This window comes from Heteronotia binoei, chromosome 9 (genome assembly GCF_032191835.1).
Source record: "Heteronotia binoei isolate CCM8104 ecotype False Entrance Well chromosome 9, APGP_CSIRO_Hbin_v1, whole genome shotgun sequence".
NCBI lineage: Eukaryota > Metazoa > Chordata > Lepidosauria > Squamata > Gekkonidae > Heteronotia > Heteronotia binoei.
In genome coordinates this window covers 90227736-90246300 of record NC_083231.1, presented here as the reverse complement: position 1 = coordinate 90246300, position 18565 = coordinate 90227736, and the positions used below count along the sequence as shown (strand labels likewise).

General features: G+C 45.5%; 1 protein-coding gene across 3 annotated transcripts in view; it reads right to left on the bottom strand.

Moving 5' to 3' along the window:
- Nucleotides 1–18565, bottom strand: part of CXXC4 (CXXC finger protein 4) — an 88391-nt gene that overhangs the window by 56088 nt on the left and 13738 nt on the right. The window contains exons 1-3 of one of the 3 annotated variants that reach the window (XM_060246965.1): nucleotides 8298–8614; nucleotides 8059–8137; nucleotides 3524–5520 (exon numbers count right to left, since the gene is read on the bottom strand). In XM_060246965.1, coding sequence (XP_060102948.1) covers nucleotides 3960–5258 — 1299 coding nt within the window. In that variant the 5' untranslated portion in view covers nucleotides 5259–5520; nucleotides 8059–8137; nucleotides 8298–8614 and the 3' untranslated portion in view covers nucleotides 3524–3959. Of the gene's footprint in view, nucleotides 1–3523; nucleotides 5720–8058; nucleotides 8138–8297; nucleotides 8615–18565 lie in introns of those variants that run through there. The other 2 variants (XM_060246966.1, XM_060246964.1) reach the window with 2 other exon arrangements.

Here is an 18565-nt window from a genome sequence, read left to right as displayed (position 1 = left end):
TTTTCCCCAGACAAAGCCTGTTGCATTTCTTGCTTAACTGGAAAGCAGCTTTCACAACTTACTGAAATATGGAGGACAAGAGGAAAGCCCAGAGTTTGCTGCATCAGGAGCCCATCTGCAGTGAATCATCACCAGGCTTGTAACTGACTGGAAAAGACCGCAAGCCAATCTAAAACTGAGAAGCCAGTTGGTCAGGGAGACTATTCTCACCCGCCTGCAACCACCGCAGAGGCTTCAGTTCAGTCGTGTAGGCCCCGTCAGTCTCTGACATGCTTCCAGCTGGTTGCCTTACAACCAGACCTAGGCTGCCACACATGTGCTCTAGGCATTCATGCTGTCACTATTTATTATTCAAGTAAAGCAAAAACAAAAAGAAAGGAGGGAGAGGAGGGAGATGAAGAAATAACAGGGAGAAGCCCTAACTAAAATAGAAGGTGATTCAGTTTTGAACATTCTTCTGACTGGCCAGTAATGAGCCTGTAAAGCATATTATGCCCTGACACAGTTTATGACTGGCTGTGACCCACAGCTGTGAATGTCTCCCAGTAGTTCTACAAGCTAAAAGAGGGAATCCTGCTAATCCTGGTAGAACACTCTGTGTCTGTGTGTGTTTGAGAGAATGAAGACAAGCCACTAAAAAGATAGGTGGTTCTGAAAGTTAAGATAGGCAATTCTGACTAATAAAAACCATGCACTTTTACTAGTTAACAGCCATTGAGCAATTTTAATATGTAGTTTTCTCAGGTGACAAGCCTAGACAATTTGTAAAGGTATCTTGTCAAACAAAGAGAAATTCACCCAATGTGCCTACAAACATCCACCAACCCTTCATTAAGAAATTTAGTATCTCAACTAATTCACTGATCAGACAGGTTGATATAACAAGACCAACATGTCTACTACCCCCATGAGACTTTACAGACATACATTAGGGTTGCAGTCCTAAGCATATTAACTAGGAAGCAAGTTCAATTGTATTCAGTAGGACTTCCTTCTCAGTTAACATGCTTAGCATGGGGCTACAAATTTAAGAAAAAGTTTGCTAAAAAAATGATAAAAGATTGCAAAAAGCCGGTGGGGAAACAACTTTGCCTTAATCCAAAGGTAACTGTCCTCATGAGAAGAGAGAGATGTTAGAAAGAAACATGGGGCCTCAAGCCAGTGCTTTGTTCAAAGTGCTAAAAAGGGGATTATGCCAACTAATTAATGGAAGGTTGTAACTATGACTCCCTCCCTGAAACTCCCTATATACAAAGCTGCTCTTATACCAAGGTAGCCCAATGGTCCTTATTGCTCAGTTTTGCTTACTCTGACTTGTGGCACCTCTCCAGGGCATAAAGCAGAAAAGGGTATTTCCCAACATATTATCTGAGATCTTCCATTGGAGATGCAAAGGGACTTCCTGCATGCAGAGCTTGTACTCTACCCCTCCCTGAGCCCACTGCAGATCCTGACCTTTCCTCCCCCACTCTATTTCAGCACCTGTGGTCTATGGCTGCAATCTCTGGAACACTTGCTTGGGAGTAAGCTCCAATGACAAGGGTGGAATTTGCTTCTAAGAAAACATCGAAAAGATCAGGCTGCTTGTCCCACTGTAACAACGGAATTTGAGTTATTCACAACTAACCTTGTCCACTGATTTAAAAGGGTCATGTAGATGGCTCCAAGCCAAGATTATCCAGAAGCAAGTTCCACTGTTCTTGTATGGAACTTCCTCCCAGTTAAGTATGCTTGGACTCCACTCTCGATAACTTACTTTAGCAGGCTTGGGGCCAAAGTGTCTAAGACTATCATTGTGTTGTGTGACTGGGACTACACTTTATGCCAGCAAAGGGGGGGGGGGGGCAAAAATAATAATCTTTTTTAGTTATGGTTTAGTGTTCAAATCCAGCATTTACTGTTTATTGTAAAAATCACAATATACATTCTTTGAAATGTTCTATGAAATAAACAGGAGTGCATTCGCAACCAAAAAAAAAAAATAACAGACAAATCTATATACAACTGATTTCTACTGAAATATAATCTATAGAGGTTGTCGCAGTGAAGCATTTTTTATGTTATCAATGTATGCACAATAAGCAGCTATGGTAGTTATATTGTAAGAGTGAGTTATTAAACTTTCCAAAAGGATAGTTCAGCCTTCATGGATGAAAGGAAACTAATTCATCCAAATGTGGAGGGTTTTTCCCACCTTTTTTCTTAAAGAAAAACCTTAAACTTAGTGGTAATGATTGATATCAGTATAATGGTTATTGGTTTAGAAGATCACTTCTTCTGATCACAGTGGATATCCCCACTCTGTTGCTAATTGTGGTGACTTTGTACCTCCCAGCAAGTTAACAAAAGAGCACTCTTCCATATCAAAGAAGCTCTCCCTTCATGCCCCCTCAAACACCTTCAGTCTTGTCTGATAAGTTCATCTAACCAGCAACGCTATAATTTTAATAATGACAGGGATTTAAATATGATTACAAGTCTTTCCTCTTGTTTTGCTCCATCTAAAAATAATGCTATTAGTCACTTTACGTCCCCCCCCTTCGTTGTCTGCTAGACTAAAATACATGAACTGAAATTTCCGTAAGATCCTCTCTTGACTGTTGTCAAGTATGTTGTTGGTATGTCTAACCAAACTTGAAAACTTTTTTTTTACAGCTCTGTGATACTCAATACATTGTCAATTCTGGACAGATTTAAAAAATAAATGTATATACATTTCAATCACACATAATAATTTCAGGCATAGATGTATTCTTTTAGGAAAGAAAAGGTCCCCTGTGCAAGCATCAGTTGTTTCCGACTCTGGGGTGACGTTGCTTTCACAACGTTTTCACGGCAGACTTTTTATGGGGTGGTTTGCCATTTCCTTCCCCAGTCTTTTACACTTTCCCCCCAGCAAGCTGGGTACTCATTTTACCGACCTCGGAAGGATGGAAGGCTGAGTCAACCTTGGGCCGGCTACCTGAATCCAGCTTCTGCCGGAATCGAACTCAGGTCGTGAGCAGAGAGTTCAGACCACAGTACTGCTGCTTTACCACTCTGCGCCACGGGGCCACTGTATTCTTTTAACCCAGTTGTAAAACATACCATAAGGGGTAATTTGGTAAGAATGTAGCAAAAAAGGATAGCATTTTATAGCATCCTTCACCAGCCCCTCCACTTCCCACCACAGATACAACCCCCCATTCCTTGCACTAAATTACCACCAAGTCATCCCCTAAGAAGTCACCCTAAAATTAGTTAGCTATGACTTTGTTCTGAAGATATGACAATTCTCCAATCAGGAGTTCAGCTGGGGGGTGGGGTTTGAGAAATCCTGCCCTACTCTCCAAACAAAGCAAAAATCCACACAGCAGGAAATAAAAAGGGGGGGAGAGATCCCTCATAATGACCACCATTGATTTAGAAATTAAAAAAATGCCTCATGTGCACTCAAAATATCTCAGTTTTTTTTAAAGATTCACCCTTCACCATTGGTTTCACATAAGTAAAAAATAGTTTACATGTCACCAAGACAGAACTCTTTATAATAACAGATAAAATATACAGACTTTGTTCAGATCAATTTATAGTGTAATTTATAAGTGTAGAAGTGATTTTTTTTGTTTAAATCTTCACGATATTTTTGGTTTTCTTTTTTTAAAAAAATCCTTCTTTCTGGTGTTAAAGGTTTTGTCAGACTTTTCATTTCCAAATCACAAGTACTTTTTCCACCCCTTTGGATACACCACCCCCATTTTAAAGCCGGCCGGCTCCTAGACCCCAGGCGTTCCTTTTCTCACAGGGGCTTTGCGCCACCCCCCTTCCTTCCCCCTTCAGACCTGGGGTGCTGGCGGGTCCAAACCAGTGGCTTTGTTTTGTGGGACTGGGGAGGGCAGTGCAAGAAAGAGGGAGAGGCCCTCAAACCGGTTTTTCCCCCCAAAAGGGGATTGGTGGGTGCTCCCCCCGTGTGTCCCCCCTCACAACCTGAAGGAGGCTTCAGAAAAGGGATGCTGCATCTTGAAACTAGACAAGAAGCACTGCAGAGGCGGGGGAAGGGGGTTCACGAGGGACGGCGGGAGGCTGGGAAGAAAGAAATCATCTCCTCTGACCTCTAGCGAAGTGCCAGGTTTTTTCTTTAGCTCTTCACATTTCCTAAATTTGCAGATCTGGTGTCCCGTTTTGCGGTTCCTACAACTGCTGCAGACTCCACAGTTGATAAGCCTCTTGCAGGGCACGCAGACCCCGCACCGTTTCCGCTTCTTCTTGGCCGGGTTGCCCGCCCCTCCGCCTCCACCGCCGCCACCACCGCCTCCTCCTCCTCCAGCGCCGCCGCCGCCGCCTCCTCCCCCTCCCCCGCCTCCTCCTCCGGCGGCTCCCAGGGAGGAGGAGGACGAAGAGGCGGAGGAATGGCTCTGCGGGCAGTCTGCCAGATTGGCAATTTGAAACGCGCTGTCTGTGACGGCTGCCGAGGCTGCTGCGGGGGAGTGCAGGGCTGTCATGACGATGACCCCGGGAGGTAATGAGATGCCCCCTAAAGCCGGAATAGCGGAAAAAGTCCCCACGCGCTCGGGGAGATTCATTATCTCTGCTTCAGCGGCGCCGCATTTGAGCTTGTTCATGCATTCCCCAGCCAAAGGTCTGCAGTGTTCAGGGGCTAAGGTGGAGAGGAAATTATTATTTGCCATTTGCAACGCGGGCTGCTCGGCTGGCGCGCAGCCAGGCTTGCCCAGCCGCTGGGACTCGTTCCGATGGTGCAAGCCGCCGCCGCCGCCGCTCCTGCTGGCGGCGTGCAGGGAAGAGGCGGGCGAAGAGGCCACGGACGACGCCACCGACGACGCCACCGACGAGGCGGCGGCCGCGGCAGCTGCGGCGGCCGCCGCTGCCGAGGCTTTGCGGGCCACCACGCCGCCAGCCGCGGCCGCCGCGGGGTTGGGGCCTCCGACGCCCGCGCCGCCGCCCCCCGCGCCGCTGCCCCACAGCATGGCGGTGGCGGCGGCGGCCGTGGCGGTGTCGCAGTTCCAGGGGGACATGCCGATGCGAGCGGCGGCGGCGGCGGCGGCGCTGGGGAAGATGGGGGTGGTGATGCGTGCGATCTTGGCTGCCTGCGGGAAGGCGCCGCCGTTGGTCTTGTAGAAGGTGGCGAAGGAGCGGTACCTCTCCATCTCCGAGTTGTAATCCACAAGGCTGTTGAGGGCGCCGTCGGGCAGGTGGTTCTCCTTGGGCAGCCCCGGCGCCTCCGGGTTGGGCCCCGTCTCCACGCACACGTTGGTGTTCATGGTGCCCAAGGGGTGGGGGTGGGCCTGGGGCAACAGGGTGGGGAGGAAGGGGGGGCCGGGGAGGGCCAGGGGAGGGAAGGGCAGGGCGGGGAGGAGGGCCACTGGAGCCGTCGGGCGGGCCGGGGGGGCGGCGGCGGGATCAGCAGCGGGGAGGGGAGCCCAGCCGTGCCCTTTAATCCTCCTGGGGGGACATCGCTGCGGGCGGCGAAGGAGTCTCAGGCAGCCTCTGCGCTCGCATTCTTCTCCCCGGGAACCGTCGCCACTGCAAGAAAAAAAGTCATTCCCAAAAAGGTGCACAGCCCAGGCATTGTGTTGTCCCCGAAAAGGGAAAGCGCGCACAAGCCAAGCACGACATAATAATAACACACGCAGGGGAGAGAGGCACATCAGTAATTCCAGCTCGTTTGCATAACAATCAATAAAGACATGATCCGACCACCGCAGCCTCCTCCTCCCCCTCCCTCCCTCCCGCTCTCCCCCTCCTCCCTCTGGCTACCTCCCCTTAACCTCCCCCCTCCCCGGTAAATGCTTTAATAGCTGGGAACAGGGAGGGAGGGGAGAGCTGACAAATGCCAAGGGAAAGGGGGCAATCCGAGTGCTAAACACATGCAAATGACGGGCGGAAAAGGGCTCTAAATCCTCTAACCAGAGGGCATCGGAACACCAGGAAATGTGTGAACAAGGGCTGCCGGGGCAACACAGCGCCGAGAGGGGGGAGGACTGGAAGGAGAAAAGCCACCAGGAAATTAGCAAATGGAAGGCAGGAGGGGGGGGCAGTCTTACCAGGCGTTAAAAGTAGAAGCCCAACAGAGTCTGCGATCCTACATCTGAACGCTGTCTAGAAAGAGACCCTGACTCTTCAGCTCTTTAAGAGAATTAGCTGCTGCCACCCTGTGTGTCCTTCCCTGGCTGAGGGTAATTAGTTTGGCTCCCACCACTTCTGGCTGTGGCACAGGGTCCCAAGGCCAGGTCCCTTTGGTGCAGGGGGAACCCAGTCCATGCTCTGGACCTTCCCCAACCACTGAGCACTCAAGAAAAGCCGTCCCTATAGAACCAGACAGACATAGCAAGGCATTTGCACAAGTTTTCATCGAAGATCCTGCACTTGCATTGTGGAGGGAATAACCTGGTACTCTCTGGCCAAGCTTTTCGCTCTGAAAGCCAGGGCGATTACACACAACTTTAGATGTACAGACTGAGAACCTCCTGGATGTATTCTGTTGTTGAGTTTTAGAGGGGGGGATTTGCAAGGTTTCCTGCTACATACACTATTCATACAACAGAATAGTCTTTTGGGTTTATTCCTTTTGCAGTTGGGGATTTAAAAATCCTGAACCCATTAGGCCATCCTTACAACAGTGACTGTGTGGAGGGGGTTAATTTTCAACACGAAAGTGTACACTTCTGACCTTTGGAGAGGAAAAATAGACCATAAATCCCAGCCACACAACACAGTTTTACCTTTTTGTAAGCCAGAACGTGTTTTTTGCAACAAATGTTTTATCTCTCTTGGTAATGTTCTGCTTCCTTCCAACCTTTCTTTTAAAAAAAAAATCCAAATAGAAGATTAGATTCTTCCTAGGCACTAAATGGGGGCCCAAATACAGCTTTATACCCAAATACCTTGCGCTGAAAAAAATAGTTATCAATTATACTAATTGCAGTCATAATTAGACTAATGAACCATTGCAAACTCATCTACCAGCTGCAAAAACTTTGTCTAACCAATAAAATGCACCCAAAAAAGAGAGAGATAAAGTAATGGGATTTAGATCAGAGAATCCAAATTATGAAGGAGCAAATCCAGAAAACAGAACCTCAACTGGAGCAGGAACCAACATTCATCCTTCAATCATTGAAAGACCCTAATCAGACAAGAGCCACCTCTGCATTTTCACATCAGGAAAAAAATTGAAACCATTCCTCCCTGTAGAGATCTGATGGCAACGAGATCTTCTCCCTACTGGCTTAAAAAAAATCTAAACACAGGAGATTCTATGTATAAAACAGCCTCCCCCCCCCCCAAAAAAAGAGAAACTGTAACTTCATGTCTATTAACTACTTAATATCACTAGTTTTACTGATTTAGTGTGTATAATCCCATCCAATGGAAAGGGACAACCACTAATTTGAGTCTTTTTTAAAAAGAGAGAGAATACAGGCTGAAAATAGAACAGGCACTGGTGCCCCATTTTCATAGCATTAAAGTGGCTTTTCTCCACAAAAGCTTTCTTTGCTACCATTCCAGACTCAATCCTTTCCTCCCCCCTTCAATTCCCCTGCAAGGTTTATTGCTACCAGAAACGAGAAAATTATGGTGCCCACCAACCAGGTCATTATTGTTTAATCGATGTATCTCTGGAGCACGAAAAAGGTGTCTACAGCATCGCTGTTGATTTACTGTTTTTTTTTAAAGATAAAAACTATAGCCCAGGGTTTTTTTTAAAAAAAATCATTTTAAAAGATAATTAAAAGCAACCAAGCCTTCCCGATTTTGCCTGCTGTTTCAGCCAATGTGACTCTACATGTTCAATATTGCATGTCTGCTCTGCCAGAGACAGAGAGATCAAAGGTCATATTTAACATTCAGGAGGAGGGGCTGGTGCAGATTAATTAATAAATTAATACAGTAGCGCCTTTTATTGCCCAAGCCCTCGCATTCATCTACTTTAACAACCCCAGCGGTCCAGGAGGCGGAAAAAAAAAATACAGCGAAGGGGGGATGGGAAGAGGAGGAGGGAAGGAAAGAAAGAAAAGAGAAAGGAAAAGATTTTTGTTTTAAAAAAACACGATCACTTACCAGTCTCTGTATTTGGGGGGGCTTGGATTTGCAGACGCTTAACCCGCCTGTCTGTCTTTAATTAGTTGCACATCACTCCCTAACACAAAGAAGAAAGGGGTAAAAAAAATATCCTGATGTGTCTTTGGCAGCTCCTCAATTACAACTTTGATACTTGTAAACAAACTGTAAAGGGCGGCGAATGGAGGGGGGGGGGTTGGTGGGAAAGAAATAAAGACGCCGATCCACTAAGCAAATACCTGTAAGTGGCTTTTTTTTTCTTGTTGCAGAGAAAGGAGGAGGAGGGAAGGGGGGAGAGAGGAAAGAGCAGGCACTGCGAGTGAGTGTGTGCGTGTGTGTGTGTGTGTGTGCGCGCCTGAATGTGTGAGAGCGCTCGCCTTGTGTGCTCGGTGGTCTCCTCTCCCTGAGCGCTGCGCTCCGTCCGTCTCTCCAGTCGCTGTGTGCGAGGGAGGGAGGGAGGCCGCCGGGGGAGTCTCTTCCCTCTCCCCCCACCTTCGCTCTCTGTTTGTGTGCCTGTGTGTGTGTGTGTGTGGTTGCGGGGGGAGGGGAGGGAAGCGAAGGGGCGGGCGGGGTGTGTGTGTGTGTCGGGGGGGGGGCGGGGGAGAGCGAGCGAGAGAGGCCGCGCCGAGGAGGTGAGGAGGATGCAGGGGCTGTGGACACCTCCTGATGATTGGCTGCAAATTACACCGGGAACAAGAGGCGCGCACGGGCCACCGCTCCGCTTTGCCTCCCCAATCTCCTCCCTCCGGCGCGCTCAACGCAGCAAGCGGCCACGTTTTGCCGCCCCTCCTTCCTTCCTTCCTTCCTCCCCTGCTTCCCTCTCTCCCTCCCCGGCAGAGAGAGCGAGAGAAGGGGGCGGGCGGGAGGGGAGAGCTGCCTGGAGGCTCATTTGTAAGGAGCAGGCACTTGCCGTGGACTCCAGCCTCTTTATTCCCCATTAACTTGCCTCTGTGCGTGCGTGCGGAGAGCGCAAGGGAGGCCGGGGCAGGGGAGGGGAGAGAAGGGAGGGGGGCGAGCCGGCGGCTGCGTCTGCCGAGGGAAGGCGGCGATGGAAGGCAGAGCCCCAGCCGCAGAGCGCAGGGGGGAAGGTCCGGGCTCGTTAGGAGGAGGATGCTTTGCAGGAGCGCCCTTCGCGTCTCTCCCGCCCTCCGCCACCCGCCTTAACCGTTTGCAGCAGGCAGGGGGCCGGGAGGGAGACGCCGTTTGCTCCGGAGAGGCTTTTTAGACCAGCGAGCTGGAGAGGGAAGGAGGGAGAGAACGAGAGTGAGATAAGGCGGCGCGCCGGCAGGGCTCCCACTTGCACGGAAATGATCTCCGACCCAGAAGTTAACAAGGAAGACCCGACAGGTTATGCCTCCCGGCCCCGAGGAGCCCGTCTGGCCCTCCCAGAGGAATGGAGCCTGAGAAGCACATGGAAATGTGCTTCCGAAAGCGAACTTGGAGAGTGATTAATTCTCGCTCCAGTGGAGTGGGGTTTCCATCTGGTCTGCTTAGCTGTCTCCTGAGACGCCGGGCAGGGTAATGGGCAAGCCCTCGGAGGGCGGGTGACAGCCCCAGCGTCCTGCTGGGCAGGGGACTGCAGACGAGTGTGTTTGGGGCAAAGGAAAACGCTGGTGCAGCCCCCACCGACACACGCACGCACTTGCCATCTATTTTCGCCTCTTTGCGAGGATCTCTAGTTTTAATGACGCACTTTGCATGTGCCTCTCTGGCAAGGAAAGGTTAAAAGCGGAGCAGGAGAGCGGTGATAAGGCAAGCGTGCCCTGCACACCTTATTCATTATAGAGAGGGAGAGACCGGCAAGTGGAATCATCGTTATTTAAAGGGCATGTTAACCAAATATTTCGCTAAAGGATATGTGGCTGGAGAGCCAGTCAGAAATAGCTGGGTTCAAAATTACATGGTCTGACATAACGCCATCCACAATTTTCAGCTAGTTCATTTAATACATCTCTGCGATAGCAGATAAAATGAGGACTGCTAGGGGCCAGCAGCACAGGTTTTGGCTAATATTTATGCCAATAGCCCAATCAACTGATCCTGACACTACCTTGGTGCTTTCTATCACAGTGTGTTCTCTCAGGCATGATCTTAAACCCCATCTCTTCTTTCCTCCTATCCCAGAGGTCATCACTCATTTTCCACCGGGTATTTTCAACCTCAAACAACACAGGGTTCTCTTCCTTCCTCCCTCAGATTATATGTCTCCATCTCTTAGATTTCAGATCTTTCTCCTCTGCCCTAGAGCTCACTTGGTGCTGGCAGAAAGTGTTGTCAATTCCAGCTGACATGGTGGCCCCAGAGGTTTTCAAGGCAAGAGACAATCAGAGGTGGTCTTCCATTGTCTGCCTCTGTGTCACAATACTAGACCTCTTTGATGGTCTCCCACCCAGATAGTAGCCCTGTTTAGCACCTGAGATTTGATGAGATTGGGCTAATCTAGGCCATCCAGGTCAGGGCAGATCCCATGGATCCTCTCAAACTCCAACCTCACCAGGAAGATGGGACATCTTTTTAAGAGTAGCTTAACAAAATGAGACCTATAATGACTAAAGGGGGACCCAGTGATGCTTACAATGTTGCACAGAGAAAATGAGAAGTGAACTTCTCAAAACTTTTGAGGTATGCCAATAAAATGGATTAGCAGTAGATCCAGAACAAACAAAAGGAAGCAGAGTTTTTCAGAACTCAAAACTAATTGACACAATTTTGGCAGCTACTAGGTAGTGGGGGAAGGTATAGCCAGATCTTCTCAGAGCTCAGAATTAAACAGAGCTGGTTTTTTATGGTAGATCATCAAAGAAGACTCTGCTTCTCACTTGCCTTAAAAGCCCCTTGCTGGGTTCACTATATTGGTTATAACTTATGTAATATTGTAACAGGATGTGATTGGAGAGCACACATCTTTGCTGAAGCTCAGAATGTGTGTATGTGTGTAGCCAATGTCTGGCTAGGAGACCTGGGAATCCTATGTGAGCACCTGTGGTTTCATGATGACATAATATAAATGCAGTAAAGAGACTTCCAGCACAGCTGTTTTAAAGGACTGGGTATAATTTGTTCAGGACAAGTCTATCAATAACTGTTGGTCATAACAGCCAAAAGCATATCTTCCAAGTCCAAAGGAAGTCCCACACTGATTGCCAGGTGTTGAGGACAGACAATGGGATACAGCTTCATTGCCACTTATGAATATGCATGGAGGTAATAGCCCCTCTTCTGTATATAAAAACACTGCAAGATCTCTCAGGCAGGTTCCTTCTGCTGTTTCTACACTATTCATGCAATTTAGGTCATTTACACAAGCAAATGTATGTCAGCCAGGAAAGATGAAAATATGGACATGTTTTAAGTTAACAGCTTTAGGTCAAATATTTATTTATTTATTTACTTGCTTACTCATTTTATTTATACCCCATATTTCTCCCAAATGGAGACCCAAAGGGTCTTCTCTATTTCAACCTCATAATAACTCTTTGAGGTAGATAATGTCAAAGGTCACTCTGGCCCAACATTATCTGGCAACCTTCCATGGCAGGTCTCTACCAGATCCTGTTCTGATCATCTGACTCTCATTGTAAGAGCTTAACGTGCACATCCTAAATCAGTGTCAAAGGAAGGAGAGGAAGATTAAGGCAAGCCACCCTTCCCCATTCTGAAGAGTTTATCAGCTCAGTTAGTGTTTCTCAATGGGACCCAGTGAGCTGACTGGATAGAAGAATCATGCACGTAGCAGCTATTTACATATTAATGCCCAGGAGTTTGTACATATGGCCCCCAGATGGATTGGGACAAGCTAGGGTCTTGTGCAAGTTAAGTATCGTGTACCAACCTGAGTCTCTGGACTGTGTGCTCTATCACTTTACAATAAAGGAGCCACTATTGTGACCACTGGTTAAGTCACCCAAGGTATAGATTTCTTAGTTTGCAAGTCATGCATCTTTTGATCCAAACCCCATTTTTCGACAATAAATCCCATTCATTTCCTGTGGAATGTAGTTTGGCATAAGTGTGTTTAAGTCTGAGACCTTGGAGGGAGTTCTTGACAGCAGGCGTTAGTGCTCAAGGCTATGGATTCAGCATAAGGAAATAGATGGCAGAGAAGTGTGGAAATGAAACAGTCATTGTCTGGTTCAATTTTAAATGAGCCTTAAATCACATTCCTTTTGCTTATTGTAGGTGTCTCCATGTCCCTATCGTAGTCAATCGTACCAGCAGTTAGCAAAAACTGGCTTTTAAGCAAATGCTTCACAATTTTTTGTGGTTTACTACAAATATTTATTAGCCATTTCCCCTCTCACACCCAGACAACAGACCCCCCCCCCCCCGAGCAGCTGGGTTCGTATAATTAATAGGATTCTAGTTCTTGTTTTTTTGTTTTCCAGAGGAAAATTACTTGGATCTCCTTATATATCACAAACTGTATTCACTTAATCAAGCACTGATATCTAACACATAACATTGTATCATTAAGGATTACAAAGACAATAAATTTCATCACATTCTATGAATATGATTGTAGGAAATGCTCAGAATATTTTACCCCCATCCATCTTACTTTGAGGATTTGATCTACAGTACGAGCAAAAGATGGATGCTCTGGTAGAAGGCACCTTCTGCCAGTGGAGTCCTGTGTACCAATCCATTTTGTACAGACGCAGTCTCAATTTCTATTGACAGTTTTTCTTTTAATTATCCTCACCCAGACAGAACACAAATATATGTCATTTAGTGTGATCTACTGAAACAGCTTGACTGGCAAATTAAAACAGAAAAACTCCCATCAGCCTTCTCAGCAGGCAGGTTCTTGAGGATTTCTTTGATATATAAAATTTACGTTTAATCATTCTGAACAATTAATTAATTTGTTTAGAAAAATACTTTGCTATGATTTTTCCCTCCCCGAAGACTGAATATAATCTCATTCATGAAAATGTGGGATTGTTGGTCTTACTCATGAGTTGACACAAATTGAATCTTTTACTTGACTCTTCTCATCAATGGAGTTCTCTTCTGAACAAAACCATAATATAGGAAGCAGACTCAGACATGGTTTAGATGTAACACTAAACCATAATATCCCACTACACAGGGAGATCCTCAGACTAGCATTGCTCTTTGGCAGGACCGGATTTTGGTGTGTGTGGGGGAAATTAAAAAATGATGCCCCCTTATGGGCCCATAGAATAGAATGGACTCCATGTGGCGCACCGCCTCTGGTGGCACCCAGGCAAGCACCCCCTCTGCTCCCCCCTAGATCTGGCCCTGCTCTCTGGTCTTCCCATTTCTCCCCTCATGCACATTCACATAACAGTGGTTTGATCCTTATTTGCAGGTGAAAGTTGAAGGTATAATTTATAAGCTTGGCTTGCTGTGAATGAAATGGCCATCCAGGGACTACAGTCAGTCTGTTCTGGTCAGGGTTTTCTTCTTTAAGGAGCATATTTGCAGGCTGGGGGATGGTATTAAGACCAGGTCTCCAGATGGTGGTGCAGATCTCCTCTGCAGCACATCTAATTTGTCAATGGCAGCCTTTCTTTTCATGGCATGATTTGGCCACCATTATTCGTAAACTGCTTACTGCCAGCTTGAACTATTGTGGTGTACTTTATGTGGGGCTGCTTTTGGAGACTGCTTGGAATGTTGAGCTGGTTCAAAATGTAGCAGGGACTCAGCATCAGAAGGAGTGTCCATTTCCTGGTTGAGATCTCCACCAGAAGGCCTGTTCTGTGCCCCCCCCCCCCCACTATTTGAAGCAAGGAGGGCTAGCACCAGAAAAATGGGATCTTCCCTGTTGTCATGGAGAGATTCTCAAATTCCCCAGAGAGATTCGCCAGGCATCAAATGCATTGCCCTTTTGGCTCTAGGTGAAAACTTTTATTTTCCCAAGCCTTAACTTCCCTTTATTTTATTTTATTTATTTATTTCGATTTCTATCCCGCCCTCTCTGCCAAAGCAGGCTTTCCCCACCATGTAATTTTAAATTTTCTCTTACCCCTCAGATCATGTTTAATAGAGATTTTTCTATTACGCAAGAATGTCCTATGACTGTGTGTCAGCTGTTGTTTTTTTAGGCTTTTAAGAGCTTGTTTTATGATCTGATTTTTAGGTATCTGTTGCTTTCATGCACCAAATTCATTTTTGATTGGTCTGTGTTAATCCTTTGTGCTGCTGGGTCCCTTTTGATGCTTTTATGTGTTTTTAATTGTCGTAAGCTGCCCCAGGCATGGTTTCCTGAAATGTGCAAGATATAAATGTTTAAAATAAAGAAATAACTATTACCAATTAGCTGGAATCCCACAAGCATGAGTGGGGGTGGGGGTGGCGCACCAGCCTGAGGATCTCCCAGCTCATTAACATAGAGGCAAACCATGATTTGTCTTTATATCAGAATGATGCTTCAGGCACTAGGCTACAGGGACAGTGCCAGAGATCCACATATTCCCTCCCCTGTCCTTCCTTCTTGCATGCCAATTCCCTCCTCCTTTTCTGGATTGATCTTATCATACAGATTCCTGTTAAGCTTTTTTCTCCTATGGAAGATATAAGGGGAGGAGTAATTCAAAACAGGACAATTGTGTACAGGAAAGGGGTAACCTTTTTCCCCTATACTGTAGTTCCAGTCCAAATCACCTATCCCACTCTTAAAAGACCCTTAAAGATGGGGAACCTGATGATGGATCTCTCCCTTCCATCTAGCTTGTTGTGTGTGTGTCAAAATAAACTAAATGATAACGCCCAACAGTATCAGGACTTGAACAAAGCAAGAGTCAAGTGCACCTTTAAGACCAACCAAGTTTTATTCAGAACGTAAGCTTTCGTGTGCACTTCATCAGACGAGGGGATCAGGTATTGTGGGCTGAAATATAAGCAGTTTGTTGATTAAGTATGCAGACTGATCACATGGTAAACCAGTGTGGCTTGGCCATTTGGTCTGAATAGCCATAAAAGGTAATAAAGTCCTCTGCCAATTAGTGTTTCTGTAAATCTAGGTGAATCAAAAGGACCTGTATTTCCTAATAAAAAAACACCAATTGGCAGAGGACTTTATTACCTTTTATGGCTATCCAGACCAAATGGCCAAGCCACGTTGGTTTACCATGTGATCAGTCTGCATACTTAATCAACAAACTGCCTGTATTTCAGCCCACAATACCTGATCCCCTTGTCTGATGAAGTGTGTTTAGAGAGCACACGAAAGCTTACGTTCTGAATAAAACTTGGTTGGTCTTAAAGGTGCACCTTGACTCCTGCTTTGTTCAACTACTTCAGACCAAGTGGCTACCCACTTGGAAATATCAGGACTTGCCAGCCCAAATAGCTGTGGGTCTTGCAACACTGTTCAAGCCTTGCTGATTTGAAGGGTGTTTGACAGAGTTGTGGTGGAGCCATTGAGAGAACTCCACCTATTCCTGCTGTCCTAATTATGCCCAATAATGGAGCTCAGCTTCAATCACATCTATGGGATACAAAAAATTAATTGAGTATTATTTGGCATGCTGGGGTCAAGCCTTAAAAATTATGAAGAGCTTGTACTCTAGCCTTGTGTTCAAAAACTGTGTTTTAATTGGGTTGAAGATCTATGATAAACATTACTAGTTTAACTCAGTACCTTGAAGTCAAAAGACTTACGGTAAGAAAGGAATTAAAATAAACTTAAGTGACACAATACAGGGAGTCGTATATCTGAAGGAGCTTACCTTGTGAGCCTGCCTGTCAACCAAATCCCAGCCAGCAAGGGCTTTTGACAGTTTTATTCCTCTGCCAAGTTGTCATAGTGTGCTAAGTTGAGACCTTCCTTTATACTGGCCCCAAGCCACTAGAATTCCTTTCCGAAGGAGGTTAGAAGAGGCCATTCTCTTGTCAGTTTCCATAGGGAGTGAAATAACTTTCCACTATGCATATGACTGAGAAGGGTTTCCTTTCATTTCGTATTGCATTTGACTATTAGGATTTTACGGCTAGGATTAATTTTATGGATTATTGTTTTTATTGTCTTCGTATTTGCAAACACCTCAAGTTTAAGAAAAGCAGCAGACAAATGCTGAAACAAATGCTGGTATAAAGCTGGGGATTTTTAACACTTCAGGCACTGGGGACTTAAATTCAGCAGTTTCTCCTGGCACAGCCATTTGAGGCATGTCACGATAGTTAGGTGTAACCATTCCATAGTCGATGGGCACACAGAGGATTCTTAGCAAAGCAATGTGCTGCTATGGAAAGAAGACTCCCAGGCTGAATTTGACACCCTTAGTGAAAATTGATGTGGGCTGTCATGCCTCAGTTGCTCTGCGAGAATCATAAGATCCACACGAGGAACCACAGCTTCATGCGTGTACTTTCATTGAACTCAATCACTCGGGTACAGCTATTTTCTGCTATGCACACAAACTCACATGAGATTCTCCAGCATGCGGAGAGAAGGTCTTGACTTCTGTGCATCAGGCTATCTGACATGGAATTATTTTGTATGCAGAAAAGCAGAGCATCCACAGGAATACAGAATCTGAATCCACTCACTTTCTGTCTCCAAATATGCACAAATGTTAGAAAGCACAGTAGTTACTTAGAATGATTTTTCACCTCTGACCTCAGGAAAAAAGTTTCAATGTCTAGTCCACATTGAGTTCTGAATGGTTCTCTGCCACCAACTTGGGTCTTGCAGTTGCTGCATCTAGAACTGCACAGATGCTGTACTATTTGTTCCAGAATTATTTTTGGAAAGCATTCAAATGAGTAGATTCTACAAGATACAGATTTGGATCCTGCCAATTTTTTCATACTGTCTTCCCCCACTCCACAAGGCTTTTGTCTGTGGACATCCCATAATTCCCATCAAGCTTCTGGGTTTGGGGGTTTTTGTTGTTGTTTTGACAGTCAGAGAGGACCCTTGCTATATTTACCCCCAACTGAAAAACTTGTTGGATCTTTCCCCACTATCATTCCCCATTTAAAAACAAAACAAAACAGACACATAACAAGAAATTAAAATAACAGAAGTATTAGATTTCACCAGCTACAGGTATGAGAGAGGCTTGTCTACTTATATATGCTACTGATTATTTCTCTTGCCTCTTTGGCTTATTGACTGATTTTATTATGTCAATTTTTATCTACTGATACTTTATCATAAGCTGCTTTGCATATTATTTTACAATTGAAAGGTAGAATAGGAATTTTTTCTAAACAAAAATAAATACATGTAGATCTCAATTGTCCTGTCCTTATTTTTTCTTTTCTTGAATCACATATGGCCAGTTTCTTCTATTTTGCCCTTGTATTCTCTGCAAATCTCAATCTTTTGACATGCCTTCCTCTGAATCCTCTACAGTTTGTATGTGGAAATGAAAATCGGATTCAGTAGTTTACTGGAGAGCTAACCAATGCTGAATGTAGTGGAATCTCATCTGTCTTACTTTTGATGGTCTTTTTAATACTGTCCATGTGTCAGCCTTTCTTCACCAACAGCACAGTGAGCCATTACTTAAATGCAAATTAATAAATGTATTTCTATGTTCCTACTCTGTTCCTACTGTTCAGATTCATAACGGTGCAGCAGTGAGCCCCTGACAGAGCATACTCCAGGTAAGGTAAAAACAAACCAACTTTGCATTTCAGGGTGTGCTTTTTTATCAGCAGATCAATGCATCATCATCATTTGTAAAAAAAAAAATGAAAAATAGGGTTTGGATCATTGACACTGCAATCCCAGGAGACAGCAGAATAGAAAAGAAAAAACAGGAGAAGATCACAAATAGTAGGAGTGCATCTAGGCGAAGAAGGTTACCATCATGCCAGTTGTCATTGGAGCCCTTGGAGCAGGGCCTAGAAGTCTCAAAAAACACCTGGACATTCTGGGCATTGAACAAATAACACCAGCTCAGCTCCAGAAGATCATGTTACTTGGACCAGCAAGAATCCTGCAAAGATACCTCTGAAATTTCCCAGAACTTGGCTAGATCTCCAATTGCAGAACACATCATCCAGTCAAATATCTGACTGTGACTAATAACAATAACAACAATAACTCCTGTTTTCCAGTTCAGGGAATGCCTCTTCCCTATAGCTACATATCCATTATCAACAACATAAGTTAACTCTTGATTCTCACACATTTCATATACATGGTATAATTCAGGGAGGAATGTTGAAATAGAGCATACTGTTGATCCTGCTAAGAATGCAGGATCTATGAGGGGTGTGAATTGCAATGTTAGTAATCCTACTATTGATGGGTGATCCTCTCTAGGTTCAAATCAGAAAGCGATCGATCAGTTAAAAGTATCATTGAAGTACTTTTGGGAACATCATTATTTCAGGGAGTTCTAAACCTGCTCATAATATGTGGAGCCCATTTCCTGAACCCCCACTGCCCAGCTGTGGCACTAGCAGTAGTTGAGGCAGGCAGGAAAAGGTATAAATCCACACAGATCCTTGGTTATCTTGTCCTCCCACATATCTCAAATAACAGAGCCCTAACTCTAGGAATGCTGGGAAAGTGGATATT